Genomic DNA, 22,119 nt, shown 5'->3' with positions numbered 1-22,119 from the left:
TTGAAAGGTGCCTGAAGTAAGTTTTGTTTCAAAACTTTAGGTTTAAGTGTTCTATTTTGCAAGGTTATTTTAGTCAACTTTATATGTTGAGAGAATTAGTCAGCTTTATTTTCGAAAATTGAAACTACAAAAGTGAAATTGACATTCACAGCTACATTGCTCCGAATTTTTACGTTGAAATCTATTGCGTATCATCATATTATAAGTAAAAAAAAAAACTAAAAACTTCACGCCAATTTGGGGAAAAAATTGAAATTGAATAGAATAACAGGTGTTTTTTTAAAAATAGGCTCGGCCAAACCCCCTTGCGGCAGTTTGTCCGCATTGTTATACCCCATTTTAACCGGGTTAGAGCGGAGTACAACATATTGGTGATTCCTAAATTGCTTTGTTTTAAGGAGTCGCCACCTAATTGATTTTAAGGTGAATTAGGGCACCTAATTATTAACTAAGGTAAAGCTAGCTAAACCTCCGTTAATAGTCTGCTTAACTAGTGTGATTCTAGGTAAGGGTTCTATATTATCCTAAAGGGAAGGAGTTAGGCATCCTTTAGAATCCGTTAACTACGGTTATCCGGCCAAACTTAGGTTAATTAACTAAGATTAAACATGGTGTTTAAATTTTAAGAAAAAATAGCTTGTAAAATATAGTAATGCTATCTGAACTAATTTATAGGAAAATATAATAACTTGCATGAAAGAAATGCTTTTTTTTTTAAAAATGAGACTTATAAATGCCGTTAAAACTTTGAATGAAAATAGTGCTGCTATTATAAAATAATACTCACAAAATATATATATATATAATAATTTGCCTAAAAGAAGATTTTAAATGCCATTTAAAATAAAATTTTATAAAAGTTGATAAGGCTTTAAATAAAGATGCCATCTAGAATGAGATTTGTAGAAAATATAATAATCTGCATAAAAGGAAACTTGAAATGCATTTAAAATAAACTTATAGATGTTGCAAAGATTTTAATGCTATTTAAAATAAAATTTGCACAAAATATATATAAATAGAAGAAAATGCGGATTTATGCAGTGTTTTAATAAATATTTGAAACAACTCGAATGATAAAATATTAATTGATTCTTTTGCAGTTTAAGAGCATAAGCAAAAATAAAAAATAGCTAATGTGAATTTTAAATGAAACTTATATTGTATCAATATGATGATATGGAAATGCCAAGACTTATTTTCTTTAAATATGATGGAAAAAGGATTTCCTTTCTTTTTATTAACTTTGTTAATCATGCTTAGCTAAAATGATGTGTGATTGATTCCGAATTTGAAGAGTTATTTATAAAATATACTTGAATTCATTTTTGGCATATCCACCACATTTCCAATTTTAAGATAATAAAGAGACAAAAGGAGTCCTTTGATTTAAAACATGTGCTCGTGCTATTTGAAAAGTTAATTATTCTAATAAAAATAAATATTATAAATACTATGAAAAATTTAACAAAAAGGGAAGAAATCTTAGGTAATTAACTATTGATTTTCCTTAAGTTAACTACCCTTATCCCAAAACTAAACCCACTAATTTACTAGAATTCCTCTAAGTCGAGAAACAAAAGAAAAAAAAACAAAATAAAAAGAGTTAGTTGCATAATACAAATTAAATGCACAAAATGAAATAAAGGAGCAAAAGGTATTAAAAATGGGCCCAGCCCACTTTAGGGCTGCTGATTGGGCTATTGGTCCAGAAGATTTCATTTTTTTGCTGCGGATGGATTGAATGAGGGACGACTCGGGAGAAATTACGTTGGGCTTTTAGCCCAACATCGAATGCGGCAGGGAAACGAGTCTCTCGGACTCGTACGCGAGGTTCATGCAAAGAAATGAAAGAACGAGATTAGTATATGGCCAATGAAGTTAAGCACATAAAAATATAAATTCAAAACAAATCCTTCGATTATATATATATACCATGTATATCCAAGTGTATTTCATGGACATACTTCACTATACATTTATATATAGATTTCAACTGAAATATGCTTGCAACGAACACACAAAATTTGAACAAAACCAAACTGAATATGATAACGTCACGTACATGGGACTACTTTACGAGCAGGTTCACAAGGCAAAAGGGAAAAGAAATTCTTGGGCATGTCATATGGTTCAAACAAAACGAACATACCAATCTACACATACTAACAAACTTGCGGACTAAGCATGATCTGATGAACAGTTGTAAAATCTAAGAGAAACAGGAGGCGAAGATATTTCTTATTCTGAATGAAACATATTCGAGTCGTTATCAATCTTTCTTTCATTTATAACTTCCAGAAAGAATCAGAAACCCAAAATCTGGAAATCCATTTACTTGCAAAGATATAGAAAATTAACACATGACATGATGCTTTAAAGGAAGGTAGCCTTCGAAGATTGATGGTAGTACCTAGGATGGTACCTAGAATAGAACCAAAATTACTTCCAGATCTTAATTTAGCTTGCCAGATTGGATACAAGCGGAATAACTTCTGTATTTTAGGTGAACATTTCCAAATTCAAGCTAAGTCACCCCTTTCCAGATTCAGTCCAAGTGTACAACCCCTTTTCAATGTAAAAGGCAATAGCAGCCATGCAACCAGTAGGAAAAGGTTCCAAATGTTCATGAAATTTCAAATGTTAATCTTTCATTCCCAAGTTACCTTTTGAAAATAACAGTTCTTTGACCTTATTCACAAAGCTATTCTCTTTTGGATATACAAAAATGAGGCACTGCTTCCAGTTCTCAGGCTAATTCAAAGAGAAGTAAACTAATAAAGGGAAAGAAAGCAAACAATGGTCATACCATGAAAGACTGTATTCAATTTAAAAGAAACATCAAGGATTAAACCCATAAGCAACTGGCAGATAACAGCAAAGTAAGGAGACAGCCCGAGAATACTATAATAACCTGACTCAGAATTACAATAATCTTAGTGTCCATTTTGAAAGATAAATATAGCCATCGATTGCTTATCTACTCCAAAAGAAATCACTAATCCTTTAAGTATAACAGGTCCAAACTCGAAAATACAGTAGGCATGGAAAGTTGCAACATGATACCAGCAAAACAATTACAGTCCTAGGTATTAGGCAAGAGATCCTGATCAAGTAGGCTACAACATTGCAGATGACTCATCATACGAGTTTAACCACAAAAGACCAACTTAGAATGACGTATGCCGACTGGACTGAATCATGATACAACTAACAATAATAACGTAGCAGTCTCAGGAGACTTCTACACCAAGCAAGATCTACTGACTGTACTAATAATGTGTTAAATCATACTAAATCCATTTTACAAATTATAGATGACTGAAACCAATTAAAAGCGAACAGAAACAGGTACCAATGAATTTCCCAGGGGTTATGCTAAACTACAAAAGACTCAAGTAACCGAAAGATACCAAATACGAGTCCTATTTCAAATTATAGTATGTTAACTCATATTATAATATACTGATAATGATAGTAATATGCTGAAATGAACCTGCTTGTGGATACTTAAAGCATAAAGAAAGAAGGAAACAACATCATTTTAACCTTACGCGTAATTCTCTACAATCTGCTGATACATTTCGATCTTAGCAAAAGAGAAAAAAATACAAATGCTCGGCAATTAACACGAAAATACTACTCATGCTTTCACACATAATTGAAGGTAACTAGACATCCATTTCACAATGAGGGTCAAATTCTGATCAAATGACAGTCGTGAGAGCCAAAATAGACACTAATAAAACAGGGAATTACTGAACTGGGAATTAAACACTGAATAAACATGAATCTCTAGGTATCCTAAACTGTCAAACCGAAATCAAATTGACTAAACAAAAACACGCCTAAGACTATCATGCGATTAAACTGAAAATGAGCCCGCCACGACAACTAGCGTGTATGGACACACACACACTTGTCAAACAATATACTGAAGCCAAACCAAACTAAAAGGGAAGTTATTCACCTCTTCGGAGTGCAGCGAAGTGAGGCGCGAGTCTCCGATCTACGCTCGAATTCAAAACAGGTGCCAAAGGTAAAACCAAATAAAATGATGTGGATTTTTGACTTGATATTGAACAATACAGCGAACAAGAATCAATCTTATCTATGGGGATTTTCTATGATTTTTCGAATTTGAAACCTAATTTCTAGGGGTTTTTGCGGCTGAAACAAGTTGTTCTTGGGATTTCACCAATCAATAAGAAAAAACGGTTCTAGGGGGATTTCATGAATCGAAAGACCTCGTTCTTGGGGGGTTCTCCCTGATCCGAAAAAATCCTCCCTTAACATGGATGATGAAACCAATATTTATAGACTAATTTTCGTTTGAATTTGAGAGGAGCGGGGACAAGAAGGAGTGGAGTGGCAGAGGAGCGTGGGGGGGGGGGGACAAGGTGTGGTGTGGTGACAGAGCGTGGGTGTAGCAGAGGGGTGGTGTCAGAGTGTCGGAGAAGGGTGCGAAACGTGGGGGTAACGTGGGTGTGACAGAGATGTTGGGTGTGAGAGGTGAAGTGGAAGTCATGTGGTGAATGGGGGTGTTGATGACGTCGGCGGCGATGGGTGGAGACGGCAGAGGTGGGGGACAGGTGAGTGGAGTGGCGACGGAGTGGATTAGCGGAGGTGGTGGTGCGGAGGTTGGAGGCGGTGATGGACGAGGATGGTGGAGACGAAGGTGTGGTGGCGATGGGGAGGTGGAGAAGACGGCGGAGATGAAGAGGAAAGAGGGGAAGGGATGGTGGTGTAGAGGTGACGATGGAGGCGGAGAAGAGGCGATGATGAAAAATGAGAGGAAACCTAAAAGGTTTCCCCCTTTTTGGACGAAATGGGTCGGACCCAGTCCATAAATGGACTGGGTCAAATTTTTTAGACCGGGTATTAAGAGAATGGACTAGTGAATTGAACCATGGACTAGTCTAAAATTTAAGATAAGCGATATGGGTTAATCAAAAAAAATATTAGGAGTTAATCGGACCTTGATTTGGGGTCCGGTAAGTCAAAAATGCGGACCGAGTGCAAGAAATAATTTGGCTTCTAAATTTGAATAAAAGACCTATTTTGATTAGCGATGTACCAAGGGTGCTAGAATATCACTTGGTACGAAAATATGCAATTGTAAAAGACCCGGATAATAAAAATTATGCTGTTGCAATGACCGTGTGATAAAAATGTTAACGATAAATAAAGCTATCATTTTAAATGCGCGAAAATAAATGCGATGTGCATGCGGGAGTTGATAAAATGCCGAGAAATGCCAGTTTCAATGATACTAAACACCGTAACGAATAACTAGCGGTGATAACGCTGCTAATAATGATAACAATAATGATAATGGTAATAATGATAATGGCGAAAAAAATAATAATAGTAGATAACAAACATTGATAATTAAAATGATAATAATAAAGATGATAATAATTAATAACAAGATAACAATAATAAATAACAATTATCGATAGTGACAAAACGTTAATAAATTAATAATAATAACAATAATAGTGGTAATAATAAGATAATAATGATAATAATAATAATAATAATAATAATGATGATGATAATAATAAATAAATAACAATTATTGATAAAACAATGACAATAATTAATAATAAAATAACGATGATAATGATGATTAATAATTGATAACAAAATAACGCTGATAATAGTGATTAGTAATTAATAATAATAATAATAATGACAATTAGTAATAATGATAATTTAAGAATAATAATAATAGTTATTAATAATAATAATGATAATAATAATAGTTGTAACAGAATAATAAAACGTCGTTATTGATAAGAGACTAGTAACATAATATATATTATTATTTATTTATTTATTTATTTATTATTTTTTATTATTATATTTTTTTTTATTTGTTTATTTATTTTTTAATATTAGAAGCGCAAATATATATTTCGGAGGAGAGGCGGGACAAAATTGGGTGTCAACACGCATAGATCTCGAAAAAATACGCATAATCAAATCGCGTAAAACGGACATCTGAGCGTAAAGTTATGACCATCTAAAGTTTGACCACTTACAACTAGCTTTTCTCTCTATATTTTTTAAATACGTTTTTATCCTTTGAATTAGATTTATATTCAAAATAAAGTTACGTCTTGATTAAAAAATAACACGCTTAAATCAAAACTTTAAAAAATAAAATACTTAAACCTAAAGTTTCCAAACAAAACTTACTTCGAGTACCTTTTCAACTCCTAAAACGACGATCCGAACGTTTATGTATCCTTGATGTCTTGAGCCTACATTATAGTACGCAAAAAAATAAATATCAGGTTCTATATAAAATATTGACGTTTCAGAGTCTTGACACCCGACTAATCGTTGATCAAAGTATGGAAAAAAAAACACTAGTGCTGCAAAAAAAAAAAAAGATTTATTAAAATAAGATGTTGCGATCTTTTTATGGAAAAAAAACACTAAATGTTCCTTAAGTGTGCTATTTTTTAATGCGTAACTTTATTTCGAATATATAGCAAAAAAAAATCGCTTAAATCGGACGTCCGAGTGCAAAAAATCGCGTATATTCGAAATAAAGTTACGCATTAAAATATAACACACTTAAATCTAAAACCTAAAAATAAAAAATTTTAAGCTAATGACAACAAGTCCTTAAACAAAAATGGACGTCTATGTATATAGAACACTAAACCTAAAGTTTTCAAACAAAACTTACTTTGGGCACCTTTTCAACCCCTAAAATGGCGATCCGAACGTTTGCGTATCCTTGATGTATTGAGCCTACATTATTGTACACAGAAAAAAAATCAGGGTCTATGTAAAATATTAACGTTTCGGAGTCTTGACACACAACTAATCGTTAGTCAAAGTATGGAAAAAAATGCTAAGTGTTGCAAAAAAAAAAAAAAAAAAAAGTTGACCAAATTTTTTTTTTAATTTCTGGGTTCTATGAAGTAGTAAAATACTGCATTATAGAAAAAAAAAATCTTTAATGCAGTATTTTACTTCGTTAAAGGACTTAACTGCGCTGGTACTGTTAAGTCCTTTAACGCAGTAAAATACTACGTTAAAGGTACTTTTGTCACAATTTTTTTCTTTGGGTATTTTGGTTCAACCCCATTTTTTAGGGGTATTTTGGTTCTGGACTCACTAGAGATCTAGCTAGTTACTATATGTGGTACCATCTTATACTCCTTAATTAATACTGGACCACTCTAATGTGTGATCCTCTTTTCCTTTCTGTTTCACTGTTTATGTGAAGTTCTTGTTTATTTTTGCTGGTAAAACAAACTAAATAAGAAATCTAAATCTAAATTCGTTTATAAGCAATAAGATCTAAGTGTGTTAAGAGAAGAAATTTCATGTTTTTCATGGTTGTGTTTTTCATTTGCTAGAAAGTCGGCACGATGATTTGCCTCCCTCTAGACATGTCTAATGGTGGTCTTGTTTGCTTTCAGGACATACGTACAATCTTCAATAATGTGTCTAATCTGGCTTGACATCCATTTAAACAATTTGTTTACATTCCTACTTCATATGCCTTTCCGTTTGACCTGATCTTTATATGGTTGAAAAGGTATTTCAAAGGGCTATACTTTCATGTCGACGATTCTTATTGCTATGGCTTCAAAATCACGATATGGATCTAATTGTTTGGGTTGCGACATTTGATATTTGCTTGATGTTTCATAGTTATATAGTAAATCTTAAAATAGGCTTCATCTTACCTTAATATTTCAATAATCATGATCACTTTCGTTAATCATCTTTAAAGATCCCAAAAAAAGCAAGCATCTCCAAATTGCATCTTGACACAACTAATATCAATTTTTATTTATAATACAGTTGTTTAATTATATTTTAATCTTGAATTGTTTGTTAATTTCTTTAATCGCTTTTACTTTCTTATACAATTTGTCTAAATAAATTTTTAAAAACACAATCAGATTTAAGAGTCTTTAAATCTTTACACCAAGCAAATAAGAAATTCTTCTTAGTAAAGAAAACATAATTCTGTTTTTTCAAGTGTCGAAATTTGGAGAAGAACGAGTGTTTTTTTAGGAGGATAAAGAAAATATAGTTGGTAATAGGTGCAAAAGTAAAAAGTTTTGTCTGCAATTATAACATCAATTTATCAGAAAGAAGAATCCAACTAATTGGGATGAAAGAATGCATCTTTTCACAAAAACGGCCCTTACATAAAATAAATTATTAATCCATAGATCTAAATGTTACATCCCGTATTTTCGTACGTCGGAAAGCGTGCGAGTTAGATGACACTAGTAACGAAAATGAGGTTATCCTCCCAAGCTTATGGGTGGTTGTAGTGATGGTACAGACGTGTTATAAATATTTGAAGTGTATTAAAAATAATTTCTATTTAAGTTAATTGAGATTAAGAAATTAATTATACGGATATTTGATTAAATATTGGAATAAAGTGAGACAGTACGAAATTAATAATGGTACTAATTATAATTAAGTGGATATGTATAAGTCAAGAACATAGTTTTTGTTAATGCACACGTATAAAGGAAAAATGAGTCATTACACTACACTTTAATATTCATCCTTACCAAACAAATTACACAGAATCCAAAACACAAATGTATGACACCATTTTTGATAGCCAACGTCCAAGAACATAAAATGTGCACAAAGAATAAGCAATTTTAGTAGTTGATTTTTTTCCGGATATGGAAGCTGTTATATTCCATATTTTTTTTTTTACATTGGAGTATTTTTAAGCGAATCGGCATAGGTTAAGGACGGGATTATTTTGGGATATGAAATAGAGACTTTTAATTCTCAATTTTAATTAGTGCACGAGTATTTATAAGTTTCAATTAGTATGAGAATATTAATGGAGATTAGGGATTAATTAACTATAATTAGATTATTAAGTGGTAAATATTTAAGTGAGTTGGGAGGCAAATGAATTAACGTGAGAAATTTTAGGGGCCATGATTTCCAGATGTGGACCTAATATGGATTGGTTATGTTTTCAGATTTAGTGTACAAGATAAATGTTTGGCATGTGTATTATTTTATTCACATGGAAGGGACACAACATCATTTGAAATTGTCAAGGAAAGTTGCATGCGCATTAAAAGGTATAGTGGCCGTGTGGGCCCCACCCGATTTTCGTTTAACAAAAAAATATAATAAATAACTATTATAATAAAACAAAGTTGAAATAGTTAGTCCCCATGGGGGAAAGCACGTGAAGAGCAATTGGAACGCATATACATAGAGTTAAAGATGAGCATTCATTTTATATTCTTGCAAAGTTGGTTTTAAAGAAAGAAAAACAAATCACAAGTGGATGACACATAAGAGAAGCACGTGGAAGGCTCAAGGGCTGCATGTAAAAGTATGTTTTGATGAATAATTTAGTTCATCATAAGTCCACTTACTCTAAGCTAAGTATTAGAAAGAGAAACAAACAAAAAAAAAAAAGCCAAGAGAGAGACTCTCGGCCATAGCTGGTCAGAATTGGAGCTCTCCAATTTGACTCAAAAAAAATATTTTTTCCAAAGTGTTCCAACCCTTAGGAAGGTGCATAGCAACGTGGAGTAGCCATTGGAGCAACAAGAACAATTATTAGTTCAGTTCACAAACTCTAGCTAAGCTAAGAAGCCAATTTGTTAAGATAAGGACTGCTCGTTTTTTTTTTTCATGTTTTAGTAAGGATTTAAACGTATGGTAGATGAGTAAATATAAATTGCATGTATGAAATTATGAATGTTGGTGTTGGAATGTTGTTGAAGCCATTGGGGCTGTTTTAAGGTGATTTGGATATGTTGTGCATGTGTAAATGTGAATTGCATGTATAAAATTGTGTGTTGATGTTGAAGCATTGTGGAAGCCGTAGGGGGCTGCTTGGTGTGGAATAATGAACTGATTTTATTTAGTAATTATGGTTATTGCTATCATAGATTGCATGGTAAAAAGAATGAAAAGAATTGGAAGGTTAAAAGTGTAGATTGTTGTTGGAGATGAATTAGTAAGTAGAAAATGTGTTGGAATGGTTTTGTTGCATATATAAGAATTTTGGATTGAATATGGAAGTTGATGGAATTGTTGAATATTGAATATATAGCTTGGAATACTTTTGGTTTATGTTTGAATGGTCTTATATTAGTATGTGAATATGAAAATATTGATATTGGGTTGTAAGTGCAAAGTTGGATTTGGAATTGTCGCATTATTTGGAAAATAAGACTATTTACGCTAGAATGCGTTCCAAGTCGATTATTGATGTTGTATATATTGTTGTTGGTGTGGTGGTTGTTGTTTTAGCCGAGTTTTAACCTCGGGGATGATATATATATAGGGGAGATGCTGCCCAAATTTTTATAGACAAGAATTGGTTAAGGTTGAAATTTTAAGTCTTATGAATAGTAAATTGGTAAATGTGACCATTTGTAGGTTTTGGACGAAACGGAATTTGAGTCTTGGCAAGCGTAAAGGCCAAGAAAGGTATGTAAAGCTATCCCGATTCTTCTCTTGGCATGTCCTAGATGTACTAGGATTGGAATTACGCTTCGGGGAATATTCTGTCCATCGGAATCCGCGATTGAAATTGTCGCATTTTTGTTCAATAGGATTGAACTCCTTAAGTATCCTTTGTTGGAAAATTATGCAAATTTCCCCAAATTGCCTAGAAAGTTATGGAATGCCCTAGGATCTTTGTAGGTGACTTCATAAGCCTAAAAATACGTAATTTGAGCCCACCGCTTCATTTATTCCGAGGTGGGCCCACTATTTCCGATTTTACCCTTTTTGTATTTTGGACTGGTCTTCGAGCAGCTTTTAAAGAAAACGTTTTAACTACTCCTCTAACTATTAATTATAAATTATTTTAAATATTCTGTTAAGTTTTATAAGTTGTTTTGAAACTTGGAAATGATTTCAGCAAGATTATGCATCCGTAATCCATTATGACATCCGAAATATGCTTACTATAGTTCTGTCCAGTTTTATCATTTCGATTTGTTATTCCATATGCTTCATTGAGTCTCTGGAGATAGATGGTATTTTTATTGCATTTAGTTTCTCACTACTCTGTTCGTGGATGCCTCAATGTTTCCCACACTGAGCCCGGGCCAGGATATGTTCTCAAGCGTCTTCCACTGCATTGTTCGCCGTGCCTCGATGTGAGGGGGCAGGTATATATGTACATGGGTTGTGGAGTATGTTGTGCCATGTACACTATTCTGATATGATATGATCTGATATGACCATTTGATATGTTATGCTATGTTACGGGGTCATTCCCCTTTTCCGATCCTTATGTGTTGTGGCACCAGCGTCGGGGGGTGGCCACGTTCTGTCTGCCGAGTCCCTTGGCAGGGGCCGGGTGTGATATGGCATATGTTTCTGTACACACTCTTCATGTTTTGAAAATGTGCATTTGATACTTTGTATATCACACTCACTTTTCTGTACGTGCTGTTTCGGTTATGATTTTGTTCCGTAATGGGACCAGGTATGACATACGTTTTCTGCAAATACTACTTATGCTTTATGATCAACATTTTTGCTAATTTGGATATTCCGTTCATTTTTTGTATCTTCTGCTTCGATTATGACTTTGTTTACTACGTTCCGTGCTTTACATACTCAGTACATATTTCGTACTGACCCCCTTTCTTCGGGGGCTGCGTTTTCATGCCGCGCAGGTACTAACGACAGATTTGCTGACCCGCCTGTTTAGGACATCTATTCTGCTATTCTGGAGCGCTCTTTTGTCCAGAGCCTATACCTTGGTACAGTCTGCTGCTGTTGTATATATATGTATGCTATTCAGGGGTATGACGGGGCCCTGTCCCGTCATATGATTCTGTTATGTTCTGTAGAGGTCTGTAGACATACATGTGGGTTCTGTATATGTTTTGGGTTGTTATGATCTGTGATGGCCTTATCGGCTTCCACGTACAAAATCTGTTCATCTGTGATATTTAATAGCACCAACTAACTTCCATCTTGATGTTTTCTGCTAATATGCTGGTTTGGGGTATTGGGTACGTTTGGGTGTCCAGCACGGACACTAGTCGCGGCCTACGGGGTTGGGTCGTGACACTAAACATCTTCCACTGTTATCAATTGACCAAAAATACAGAGAAACTGCTTATATTACAATATACAACACATATACTTGGAAAATAGGACACACACACACACACAAAAAAAAAAAAAAAACTACAAAACATAATCCCCAAAAGAATAACAATACTCAAAAATTGCTAGCAGACATACATCCAACACCATATCTAGTAGTAGGAAAAACAAGAAAAAGTCCACTGCAAATAACTCCCACCATTAATGGGAAACTCCTCATGATTTCATCTAGTTCTTTTGCATGTCCAGGGAATAAACAAAGTGTCACTCTATGATCTGAAAATGCAATCGCCACAAATACCAAAACAGACATCATTGCATGCACGAAATCTGTGAATCCCACAATGTACCTATTTGAAAAAGGGGGGAAAAAGAGAGTAACAAATAGATTAAATTAGACACAATAAGCGAAAGATTTTGAGGCGTAAATCAACTCACTACATGAACAAAAATTATTTGTGACGCTAGAGAATGCGTCACAAATTCAAACGTCACAAAAAACAATTGTGACTGAAGAATAACATCATCAAAAATTTCGTCCATATGCATAAAGTTTTGCCATAAAAGTTCAAATTTTGTGAAGGGAACTCTTTCATCAAAAATATTTCATCAGAACCATAAAAATGTCTCAATTTTTGTGAAGGAAAATCTTCCGTCACAATCATAAGACTGTCACAATATTTTGAATTAAAATCTTTAGTCAGAAATATTCCGTCACAGATCAGTGTTTTTTTTTTCTTTTCTTCTAGATGGCCAATGGAGGTTTATGTCTCATAAACTAAAACACAAACATATTCACAAATATTGGCGGTTCGCTTGAGTTGCTCAACCGCCCCTTAGCCTGGTGCTCATGACGTGCTACGGAACCTCCACCGTGCCGGGGGAGGGGGACCAAGCAGGGCACTCTCTCCCTATACTTCGAACCAAGACTCTTCTTCAGACTTAGGTTCTCTAGCTTCTATTCTCGGGGTACGTAGATCCACAAAAGCTTCCCAAAAGATCTGATCCAACAGAAATCCCGCATTGAGCGTAGCATATATGCAGCTACGGCTAGCCGATCATATCATTCCAACAAAACTAACACAAACATTACCTTTCATCTTTTGGCACTTCCACACCAAGTCCAGTCTTGAAAACTTTCAACCCTCTAGGAGTGACAAATCCATAGTAAACTTTCCCGTCCGGACCGCGAAAACTATCGGTGAAATGGAAGAAGAAGCATGACAAAGTGCAAATACCAAGAAGTGTCAAAATCATCATTGTGGTGATTGGAGAACACTCCCCTTTGCCAAAAACTGATGGAAGGAGCATTTCGAAAGTTAAAAGAGTTCCTGTTGGGAGAAAATTCACAAGCAGAAGTTTTTGAGAGTGTTTTTTGAACCCCATTTGCCATTGCTCTTCTTTTCTTGCCACCAATTGGTGGTTGAGGCAATTCTGGGATTGGAACATCTTGTGGCAAATTAGTATTGTACATAGAAGAAGTAGTATTAACGACACGTTGTGATGCACTGTAGATTTTGATCCCAATTGGTCCCTCACTTTGCTCCATTTTTTTGAGAACATTGGGATCAAAAGATATGTAGGCTTTGAATATTGAAAAAAATGAAGAACAAGAATCAAATTTGAAATTTATTGAAAAAGATCACCAAACGTTCGGAGTATTGGATTGTTGGTTTTTATTATGTGCTTGGTTGATTTATTTATACATGATTTTGGTTACGTAGAGGCACTTCAAATTTTTGATTTTTTTTTTTTAACTGTTAGTAACTAACTTCTTGGCAACCATTGCCACCCGATGGGAAATCTATCTATTATTAAAACTGCGGGCTACTTTCATGGCGGAAGTTGGAAACATGAAAAACGTGAATTCAAATTCAACGAGTAGTAGATGTGGATACATACAAACGGTTATGCAGTACTATAAGAAAACTAAAATATTTTTCTTTCTCTGCGTTGAATTCATAATCAGTTTTTTATTTTGTTAATAAGTTACACAATGCATTGTATGATTTCTCAATAAATTTTCTGCTTCTGAAGAGGCTTCATACCTGATTGGTTTTATCATGTTTTTGCAGAGATAGAAGTCTTTGGATGTTAGCGGCAAGGTTTGCACTAGATTGATTTTTTGTCTTGTCTTCTCTCTTTTGCATTTATTTTTAATGTTGAACTGAAGGATGAAAACTGTGTAACATGCCTTTTCATTAGTTTGTTGCGCATGGAAAAATTTCTGAGATAGACTTTTGAAAATATATAGTTACTTCATTGCATATGCGCCCTATTATGTTTATTTAGTGGTGTTCTCTTTCTATCGCATGTATCATATATTGTATAAGGATTTTACTATTTCTTAATCCTTTCCCTCACTTATTTATGACAGTAAAACATAAAGTATCTACCTATAACTATAAATTTTGTTTCAGGTATAATCAGTCTTTTGGCAGATATTTGTAAGGAGATCAAATTTTATTTGTCTATCTTGCAATTCCTTCCCAACTGGATGTTTTAATAAATCTCAAGGTAGGTACTTATTAAACGTTAATTACAAAAAATATTGTCGTGATTTCATTGGTATTAATCGCAGGTTCTATACCTGATAAATGTCTAAAAGAGAATTACCTGGGGTTTTGCTAGAAGTTTTACACAACTATAAGTGAGGCTTCTACACATATTCATCCGAGGTTTTGCTTCTTGCTTTGTTATTGAATGTTGTTTTTTCTTTTCTTTCTTAGCGTGGTGTTTTTTTTTTAATAAGTTTATGTTCAATTTTCTTCTTATGTTTTTAATCAGGAAATCTAAAAGACAAAACGACTTCTTGTTGGGTTCATCCCATAATTTGAGGAAGGAAACGTCTCCCTCATTTTAAGGAAGAAAACATTTCCCTTGTTTTGAGGAAGAAAACATATTCCTTGTTTTAAGGAAGAAAACATCTTCCTTGTATTTGGCAAATTGTCAAGTGCTTGCTTGAGTCACAAATGACATCAATAGGTTCATTTCATCCCTATAAATAGGGAAGCCTTCTATCATTGGTAGACACACTAAAATCTCAGACAATACATCTGAGTGAGAGCAAAGTGAGGTATTCCATAGACTGTAAGAAACTAGTCTGTGAAGGAAAAATAGAGTGTGAGTGATATTGTAGTGAGGTGGGAAAAATCAAAAGAGTGCTTTTCTTTTGAGGGTGTAGTGGTCTTAGGAGTATTTGTACTCGTTACTACACGGTGTAAAATTCCTTGCTATAGTGATATCAGCTGCTCCTCTTGATCGTGGTTTTTTCCCCTTATTCAGAAGGGTTTCCACGTAAAAATCTTGGTGTCATTATTGCTGCATTTTATTCTTGATGATTTAACCATAAGTTAGTGTTCCGTGTTTATCACTAATACCGGGAATATTATTCTTGCGGTTTATTTTTATTTCCCAACAAGTGGTATCAGAGCCAAGGTTCTGTCTGAGTATGGTCTGTGGTTGCAGCATAGTCTGAACTTCCACATCAGAAAAGAATTACCTTGGTGCTCCTGCATCAGCTGCCACGTCACCGGTCAGTTTTGTAGTTTTGAAAAATTGCAGTTTGGTCCCTCAATTTTTTTGAAAATTATTCAGAAGGTGAAAAATGACCATTGACGAGTCAACTTCATCTTCTGGAGGTATGATTATGCTCACGGCTACCAACTACACGCTGTGGAAACCTCGGATGGAAGATTTCCTCAGTTGTAAAGACCTTTTTGATCCAATAGAGCTGAAGGGTATTAATCCTGACCCGCCCAAGTCAATAGAGTGGAAGAAAATTAATAGAAAAACTATTGGTCAAATCCGACAATGGATTAACCATAGTGTCTTCCACCACGTTGCACAAGAAATCGACGCTTATGCCCTTTGGAAGAAGTTGGAAGACATGTACCAGGCCAAGACAGCTCGGAACAAGGCCCTTCTGATGAGACGCCTTGTCAATATGAAGCTCAAAAGTGGAACTTCTGTTGCCGAACATACCAGTGAGTTCCAGAGTCTGGTAAATCAATTATCTTGTGTAGAAATGCCATTTGGAGACGAAATGCAATCTCTACTACTTCGTAGTTCCCTTCCTGATAGTTGGGAAACACTAGTTGTTACTCTAAGAAATGGTACTGTGGTATTTTAATTACATCCCTGTTGATGTTTTTGGTTTTGGGATATTGTGTGATGAGGAAACCTGTCAAGGAAAGTTATGTTACAAGTTCTTTCTACTTCAATATGACAAATCCTCTTGAATGGATAAATGCTATGGCTCCTCCGGCAGCTCACCATCCAGAAACTATTACTCAAGTAATATCTGCTGAAATTGTTGTCTCTGATCTTTTTATTGAGAGGAACCTGTCAGCTCAGGAGCAACAATCTCTGTCTACATGGTATCAATTGAAAAGGTTAACTACTCGTAATCTAGTCTTACCTAATGCTATAGAGGCAGTTAAGGAAGCCAGTGTTGCATGGAACAACCTCATGAGTGCAGTAGAGAGGAAAAAATTCGATGCAAATGATAGTTCAATTAAGGCAGGGAAACAGAAACAATGTCCTCATTTTCTTAGCAAAACCAATGCTACAGAACTTGATGCGGGCGGCTTTAAGTTACGGCTTCCTTGTGGTCTGACTCAGGGTTCTTCCATCACAATAATTGGCATTCCAAATGGTCTTCTTGGGAATTTTCGGGTGGATTTGACTGGTGAGCCACTACCAGGTGAACCAGAGCCTCCTGTTATTCTGCACTACAATGTTAGGCTCCATGGTGATAAAATAACTGAGGATCCCATAATTGTACAAAACACCTGGACAATTGCACATGACTGGGGTGAAGAGGAGCGCTGTCCGTTACCCTCAAATGAAAAGTGCAAGAAAGGTAATAGTTCCCCCCCCCCCCCCCCCCCCCCCCTTCCTTCAGTAAGGAAGTTCATTCCTTAAAGTAGAAGTTCAAGCTTTGAAGCTTATTTCCCAGCACTTTTTTCAACTATTTCAACCGACTTGCAACTCTTTGTGCTTTAGAAGGATGCTGCATCCTCCTGTGTGCTCAATTAACTGCAATCATATTGGGCATGCCATAATTGGAAATAAAATTATTATCCTTGAAGTCGATGTCAGCTGTTGAGGTCTAGATCCTGCAAATGTTTGGGAATTTTATTTGTGTGCTCATATTATACTAAACATTCTGAAGATAGTCTGTACTCTTTAAATGCTTATAGGATTTCCTATTTTCATTCCTTATAAAAAAAGATTTCCTAATTTCATTTTTTCAGTATGCCCGCCTAGTATGTTCTTTCATCGTCTCTTTCCTGTTGATATTGATAATAAACTTTTGTCTCCTTTTAACCTACTTATTAATTTATTTCTCCATTGCTACATAAGCCATAGGAGATATGCTGCAAATCCTTTCTCCAATTTGTTAAAATCTGATTGGTCTTTTTCCTGGAGAGTCGAAATAATTTCTAAAATTGCATTTTATCCTTTGCCCCTCTGTTTTCTACCAAGAAAGATAACAGGTTTATATGACTGGTACATTTTAAGGTTTCATCACAATATTCTCTGGTTGATGTCTTGATGATGTTTCTGTTTGCCTCCTTTTATTATCTTTTTCAGCTTCATTGATGTCCTCACTTGTTCACCCTGTGCTCATTGCATTATTACTAACATTATTTACCTTTTTGTCAGTGGATGAATTAGACCAATGCAATGAGATGGTAGGTAATGTCATGGCTACCCGGCATGTCACTGCAACAAATAAATCTAGCTTTGTTCAGGATGGGGCTAAATCAAGAAAATACTTTCCTTTCAAGCAAGGATATCTCTCGGTTGCCACTCTGAGAGTAGGCTCTGAAGGAATTCATATGACAGTAGATGGAAGACACATAACATCTTTTGCTTTCCGTGAAGTAATCTTTTCCCCCATTTTTCCTTTTCTCCTCTTTGTTCCTCAGAATTTTATGATGGTTATTTCTGCATCATCATAATTGTTCTGTTTCACTGGAATCTCCATTAATTTGGATGTATATCTTATCAGACTTTGGAACCATGGCTCATAAGTGAAGTGAGGATATCGGGAGACATAAAATTAATTTCTGTTGTCGCAAGTGGTTTACCAACATCAGAGGATTCAGAGCATATAAATGACTTGGAAGCCTTAAAAGCAGCTCCTCTTCCTCCACGAAAAAGACTAGATCTCTTTATTGGTGTATTTTCTACCGCAAATAATTTCAAACGTAGAATGGCTGTCCGTAGAACGTGGATGCAATATGATGCGGTGCGGTCTGGACAAGTTGCAGTGCGGTTTTTTGTTGGCTTGGTGAGTGATTCTTTTCTTTGTACTCCATAATGTGAAATTACCATTGGTTTGAAGATAATGTAGTGTTCAATGGCGATGCCTATTTGATCCCTAATTACCGGATGGTTGGGCTTGGGTTGCAAGTGCCATAGTTCCATGTTCTGCTGTTCATTAGAAGTCACATTAGATTTCAATAAGTGAAACTTCAATTGACAAGATATTCTTTGTTATGCATCTGTAGCATAAAAACCAAATGGTGAATGGAGAGCTCTGGAATGAGGCTAGGACATATGGAGACATCCAGCTGATGCCTTTTGTTGATTACTACAGTCTTATCACTTGGAAGACCGTTGCCATCTGTGTTTTTGGGGTAAAATCCTGTCTCTTCCTAACTCATGGAGTATCTTGTGCTCCCCTTGTTGACATCGTCTATTGGACAGACAGAGGTCGTTTCTGCAAAGTTTGTCATGAAGACAGATGATGATGCATTTGTTCGGGTGGATGAAATCTTATCTTCTATGGAGAGGATTAACGTGGCTCGTGGATTGCTATATGGTCTTATTAATGCAGATTCCCATCCTCATAGGAGTCAGGACAGCAAGTGGTTTATCAGTCCAGAGGTGAACATATTCATCATTTATCTCATCTTTCATAGCCAATTTCACCCTTACTCTATTGCAGTGGTCAGCAATGGGGAAAGGGCATCTGTAATAGCAACAACTGCAATTCTCACTAATTTGATCATGAAATGAAACTCAATCTTATTGTTTGTTGATGTATAGGAATGGCCTGAAGAAACTTACCCTCCTTGGGCACATGGACCGGGTTATGTTGTCTCCAGCGATATAGCAAGAACAATCAGCTCGAAACAGAGAAAAGGTCGCCTAAAGGTAAAGTGAACCATTCTTTCTCGATATATCCAACTGTCATTTAAGCGAGTGAAGTTTACATATGAAAATATATCAATCAGCCACTCAGGTCCTGTATCTCCCAGTTAATTCTAAATGCTACAAGTTCCTTGAAATGCAGATGTTTAAGCTGGAAGATGTTGCTATGGGCATCTGGATTTCAGAAATGAAGAAAAAAGGGCTGGAAGTGAAGTATGAAAAGGAAGAGAGGATTTTTAATGAAGGTTGCCGTGATGGTTATGTTATTGCACATTACCAAGGCCCTAGAGAGATGCTCTGTCTTTGGCAAAAGATTGAAGAGAAAAAAACGAGCTTTATGTTGTGGCGATTAACACAAAGTAGTTTTCGTTTGAGTTCTGAAGGCTCAGAAGTGTCTATAACTAAGATTTGACAAACTTCCTGCTGACTTTTTCTAGTAGCTGACCAAGGACACGTACTTGAGGTGGAATATTAAATAGGTCGGGAAGAAGAGGCCAAGGTCATGCTTATACCACATTGTTGTATCAGGCGGTAGAGTAGTTACTAGCATATTGATATAAGTAGGTGATTAGGTTAGCTTGTTAAATATACCACTAGATATTGATTAGTGAAGATGTTGGGGAAGGGATCTGTATTATAAAGAGAGCCAAGTGGAGGGGCATTTATGTTGTATAGAGCATGGGCACACTATGTACGGTGATTATTTTGTATGTAAATCACACGATCTCTTGTACCCATTTCTTGAGTGATGGAGAGGATTGATGTATACTACAGTATATTTTTATGTTGGAGTTCTTGTCTGCATTACATCCTGTAGCAACTGCAATCCTTAAGTGAACATGAGAATTGCTGCTAATTCCAATATATCCGACTCTTTGGATTGTTCATCCATCTTATGATCTTTAGTAACAAGTGATAGAATGTGGTTTATGCTACTGATTGATACAGACAAAAGAGTAGAATATGTTTGTGTTTATGATAAATAGCGTGACATTGCTCAAGATATCTCTAATTTGCCCAAGAAAGTAGTAACCAGATAAAGGAGAAAGTAAGACAAATCTTTGTTTCTTTCACAAACATTAGCTGAAAAAAATTAGATTCACCAAGTATTTTTAACATGAAACACGAAGGAACAAATCACAAAGTAAAGTCATGCCCCTATTCGATAAGCTTTCAGAGAATGTAGCCTATTCAAGCAAAATCCAATCCTAAGCTTGACTGCACAATAGCAAATGATGAAAGCGGTGAAAATAATTATAAATCATACCTATTCATGCATTGTTCATTCACTTTTAGTAACGGTTCAATTTTGTACATTTTAATTGCTACCAAATCAAACCAATTATTCAATTTAATTATAGTTGCATTACAACCATACCAATGAGAAATCATGTCGACTTATTAAGTTGAAAAATCATGAGTTGATTTTTCTTGAACACCTACATAAACAATGAAAAAAATTGCAAAACGGAATGAGTAGCAGTAACATTTATAGTTCGCCATCCCAGAATTCCTCTATTGATTTGTATGGTCCGTCTGGATGAACAAAAACCTCAGCTTTGAATCCCCTGCATTGAGGAATTTCTTGTATCCGCGCGATTTCTTCATTGCTTAGTTCCCAATCCAAAATTTGAAGGTTCTCTTTCATCCTATCCTTGTTAAAACTCTTCACTAATACACTAACTCCTTGCTCATATACCCACCTCAATGCAACCTATAAATATGGATAAGATCAATGATATAATGTGATGTAAATATCGAGTGATAATTTTTTGAGACAAGGGTCAAAAAACACCTCAACCTACTGGAACTATCAGGTGTGAGAGTTTCCTACCTAAAATATCGCCAATTAATTAGCAAAACACACCTCAACTATCAATTTTTCACTTTTCCTACTTGATGGTTGAGGCAGGAAAAGTGAACAATTGATAGTTGAGCTGTGTTTTGCTAACTAGTTGGTGATAGTTTAGGTACTAAACTCTCACACCTGATTGTTCAGGTAGAAAATTAAAAAATAAAGTGATACTTGAAGTGTATTTTTGACCCTTAAATTTTCATTTTTAAATACCTGTGCAATGCTCTTTTGTTTATGAATAGCAATGTCTTTTAGAACAGGGCTTTGCATTACAGCATGATTGCCCCGGACAGGTATCCCATTAGCTCCAAGTGGAGACCATGCACTTACAAGTATTTCCTTTTCCCTGCAAAACTCTAACATCTTTTCTTGCCTCCATGCAACATGCATTTCCACCTGTCATTAATTAATCATTTCTCTAATCTTTGTCATTTTTTGACTGATGTTAATTTATACTGAAAATACACTTCAAAATGATTGAAAACGTTTCATGAAGCATAAATAAAGTCATTACAAGTAAACTTAATTCATACGACTTTGTTTTTTCATTTCTTGGTTCGAACGTAGTGACGTTGAGTTATTTAATTTCTTGATTCGACAAGTGTTAATTTGAAACCTACTAAAAATAGTATTCTTTCCGTCCTAAAAAGATTGTCCTCTTTTGATTTGGCATAAAGTTTAAAAAATAAAGGAAGAATTTTGAAATGTGTGGTCCAAAATAAGCGTTAGATATTTGTGTGGCAGCAAATCATCTCATAAAGTTAAATTGTTTCTAAATATAGAAAGGTGACAATTTTTTTGGGACAGACTAAAAAGAAAAGGAAAACGATCTTTTTGGAACAGAGGGAGTAGCTGACATGTTAAGTACAGTACACCGTGGTGAAGAAAATGTACAATAACTATTTATGTGCCTCATTTCCAAATAAGTTGGAGTCGATTGTCTGATTCTCACTTACTATACTTTCTTATCTCAATTCAACTCATGT

The 22,119-nt window shown here is 35.0% G+C and overlaps 2 protein-coding genes and 1 pseudogene across 2 annotated transcripts; 1 reads left to right on the top strand and 2 right to left on the bottom strand.

Moving 5' to 3' along the window:
- Positions 1–11,612: 11,612 nt before the first annotated feature.
- On the bottom strand, positions 11,613–13,660 carry LOC132625724 (protein DMP8-like; annotated as a pseudogene).
- A 2,564-nt stretch (positions 13,661–16,224) lies between these two features.
- On the top strand, positions 16,225–20,142 carry LOC132625726 (beta-1,3-galactosyltransferase GALT1-like). The gene is made up of 7 exons (XM_060340313.1): positions 16,225–16,975; positions 17,782–18,002; positions 18,131–18,412; positions 18,633–18,761; positions 18,832–19,011; positions 19,174–19,281; positions 19,421–20,142. The coding sequence occupies exons 1-7, from the start codon at positions 16,258–16,260 to the stop codon at positions 19,688–19,690; spliced, it is 1,908 nt and encodes a 635-aa protein (XP_060196296.1). The 5' UTR covers positions 16,225–16,257; the 3' UTR covers positions 19,691–20,142.
- A 517-nt stretch (positions 20,143–20,659) lies between these two features.
- LOC132625730 (protein REDOX 2-like) lies at positions 20,660–22,084 on the bottom strand. Its single transcript, XM_060340315.1, has 2 exons — positions 21,347–22,084; positions 20,660–20,992 (listed from the first exon to the last, which is right to left on the bottom strand). The coding sequence occupies exons 1-2, from the start codon at positions 21,521–21,523 to the stop codon at positions 20,768–20,770; spliced, it is 402 nt and encodes a 133-aa protein (XP_060196298.1). The 5' UTR covers positions 21,524–22,084; the 3' UTR covers positions 20,660–20,767.
- Between the last annotated feature and the right edge of the window lie 35 nt (positions 22,085–22,119).

Source organism: Lycium barbarum, unplaced genomic scaffold (assembly GCF_019175385.1).
Source record: "Lycium barbarum isolate Lr01 unplaced genomic scaffold, ASM1917538v2 unchr_scaffold_53, whole genome shotgun sequence".
In the NCBI taxonomy this organism is placed as follows: Eukaryota; Viridiplantae; Streptophyta; class Magnoliopsida; order Solanales; family Solanaceae; genus Lycium; species Lycium barbarum.
Note: the sequence above shows the minus strand (reverse complement) of the source record. Positions and strands in the feature narration are given on the sequence as shown.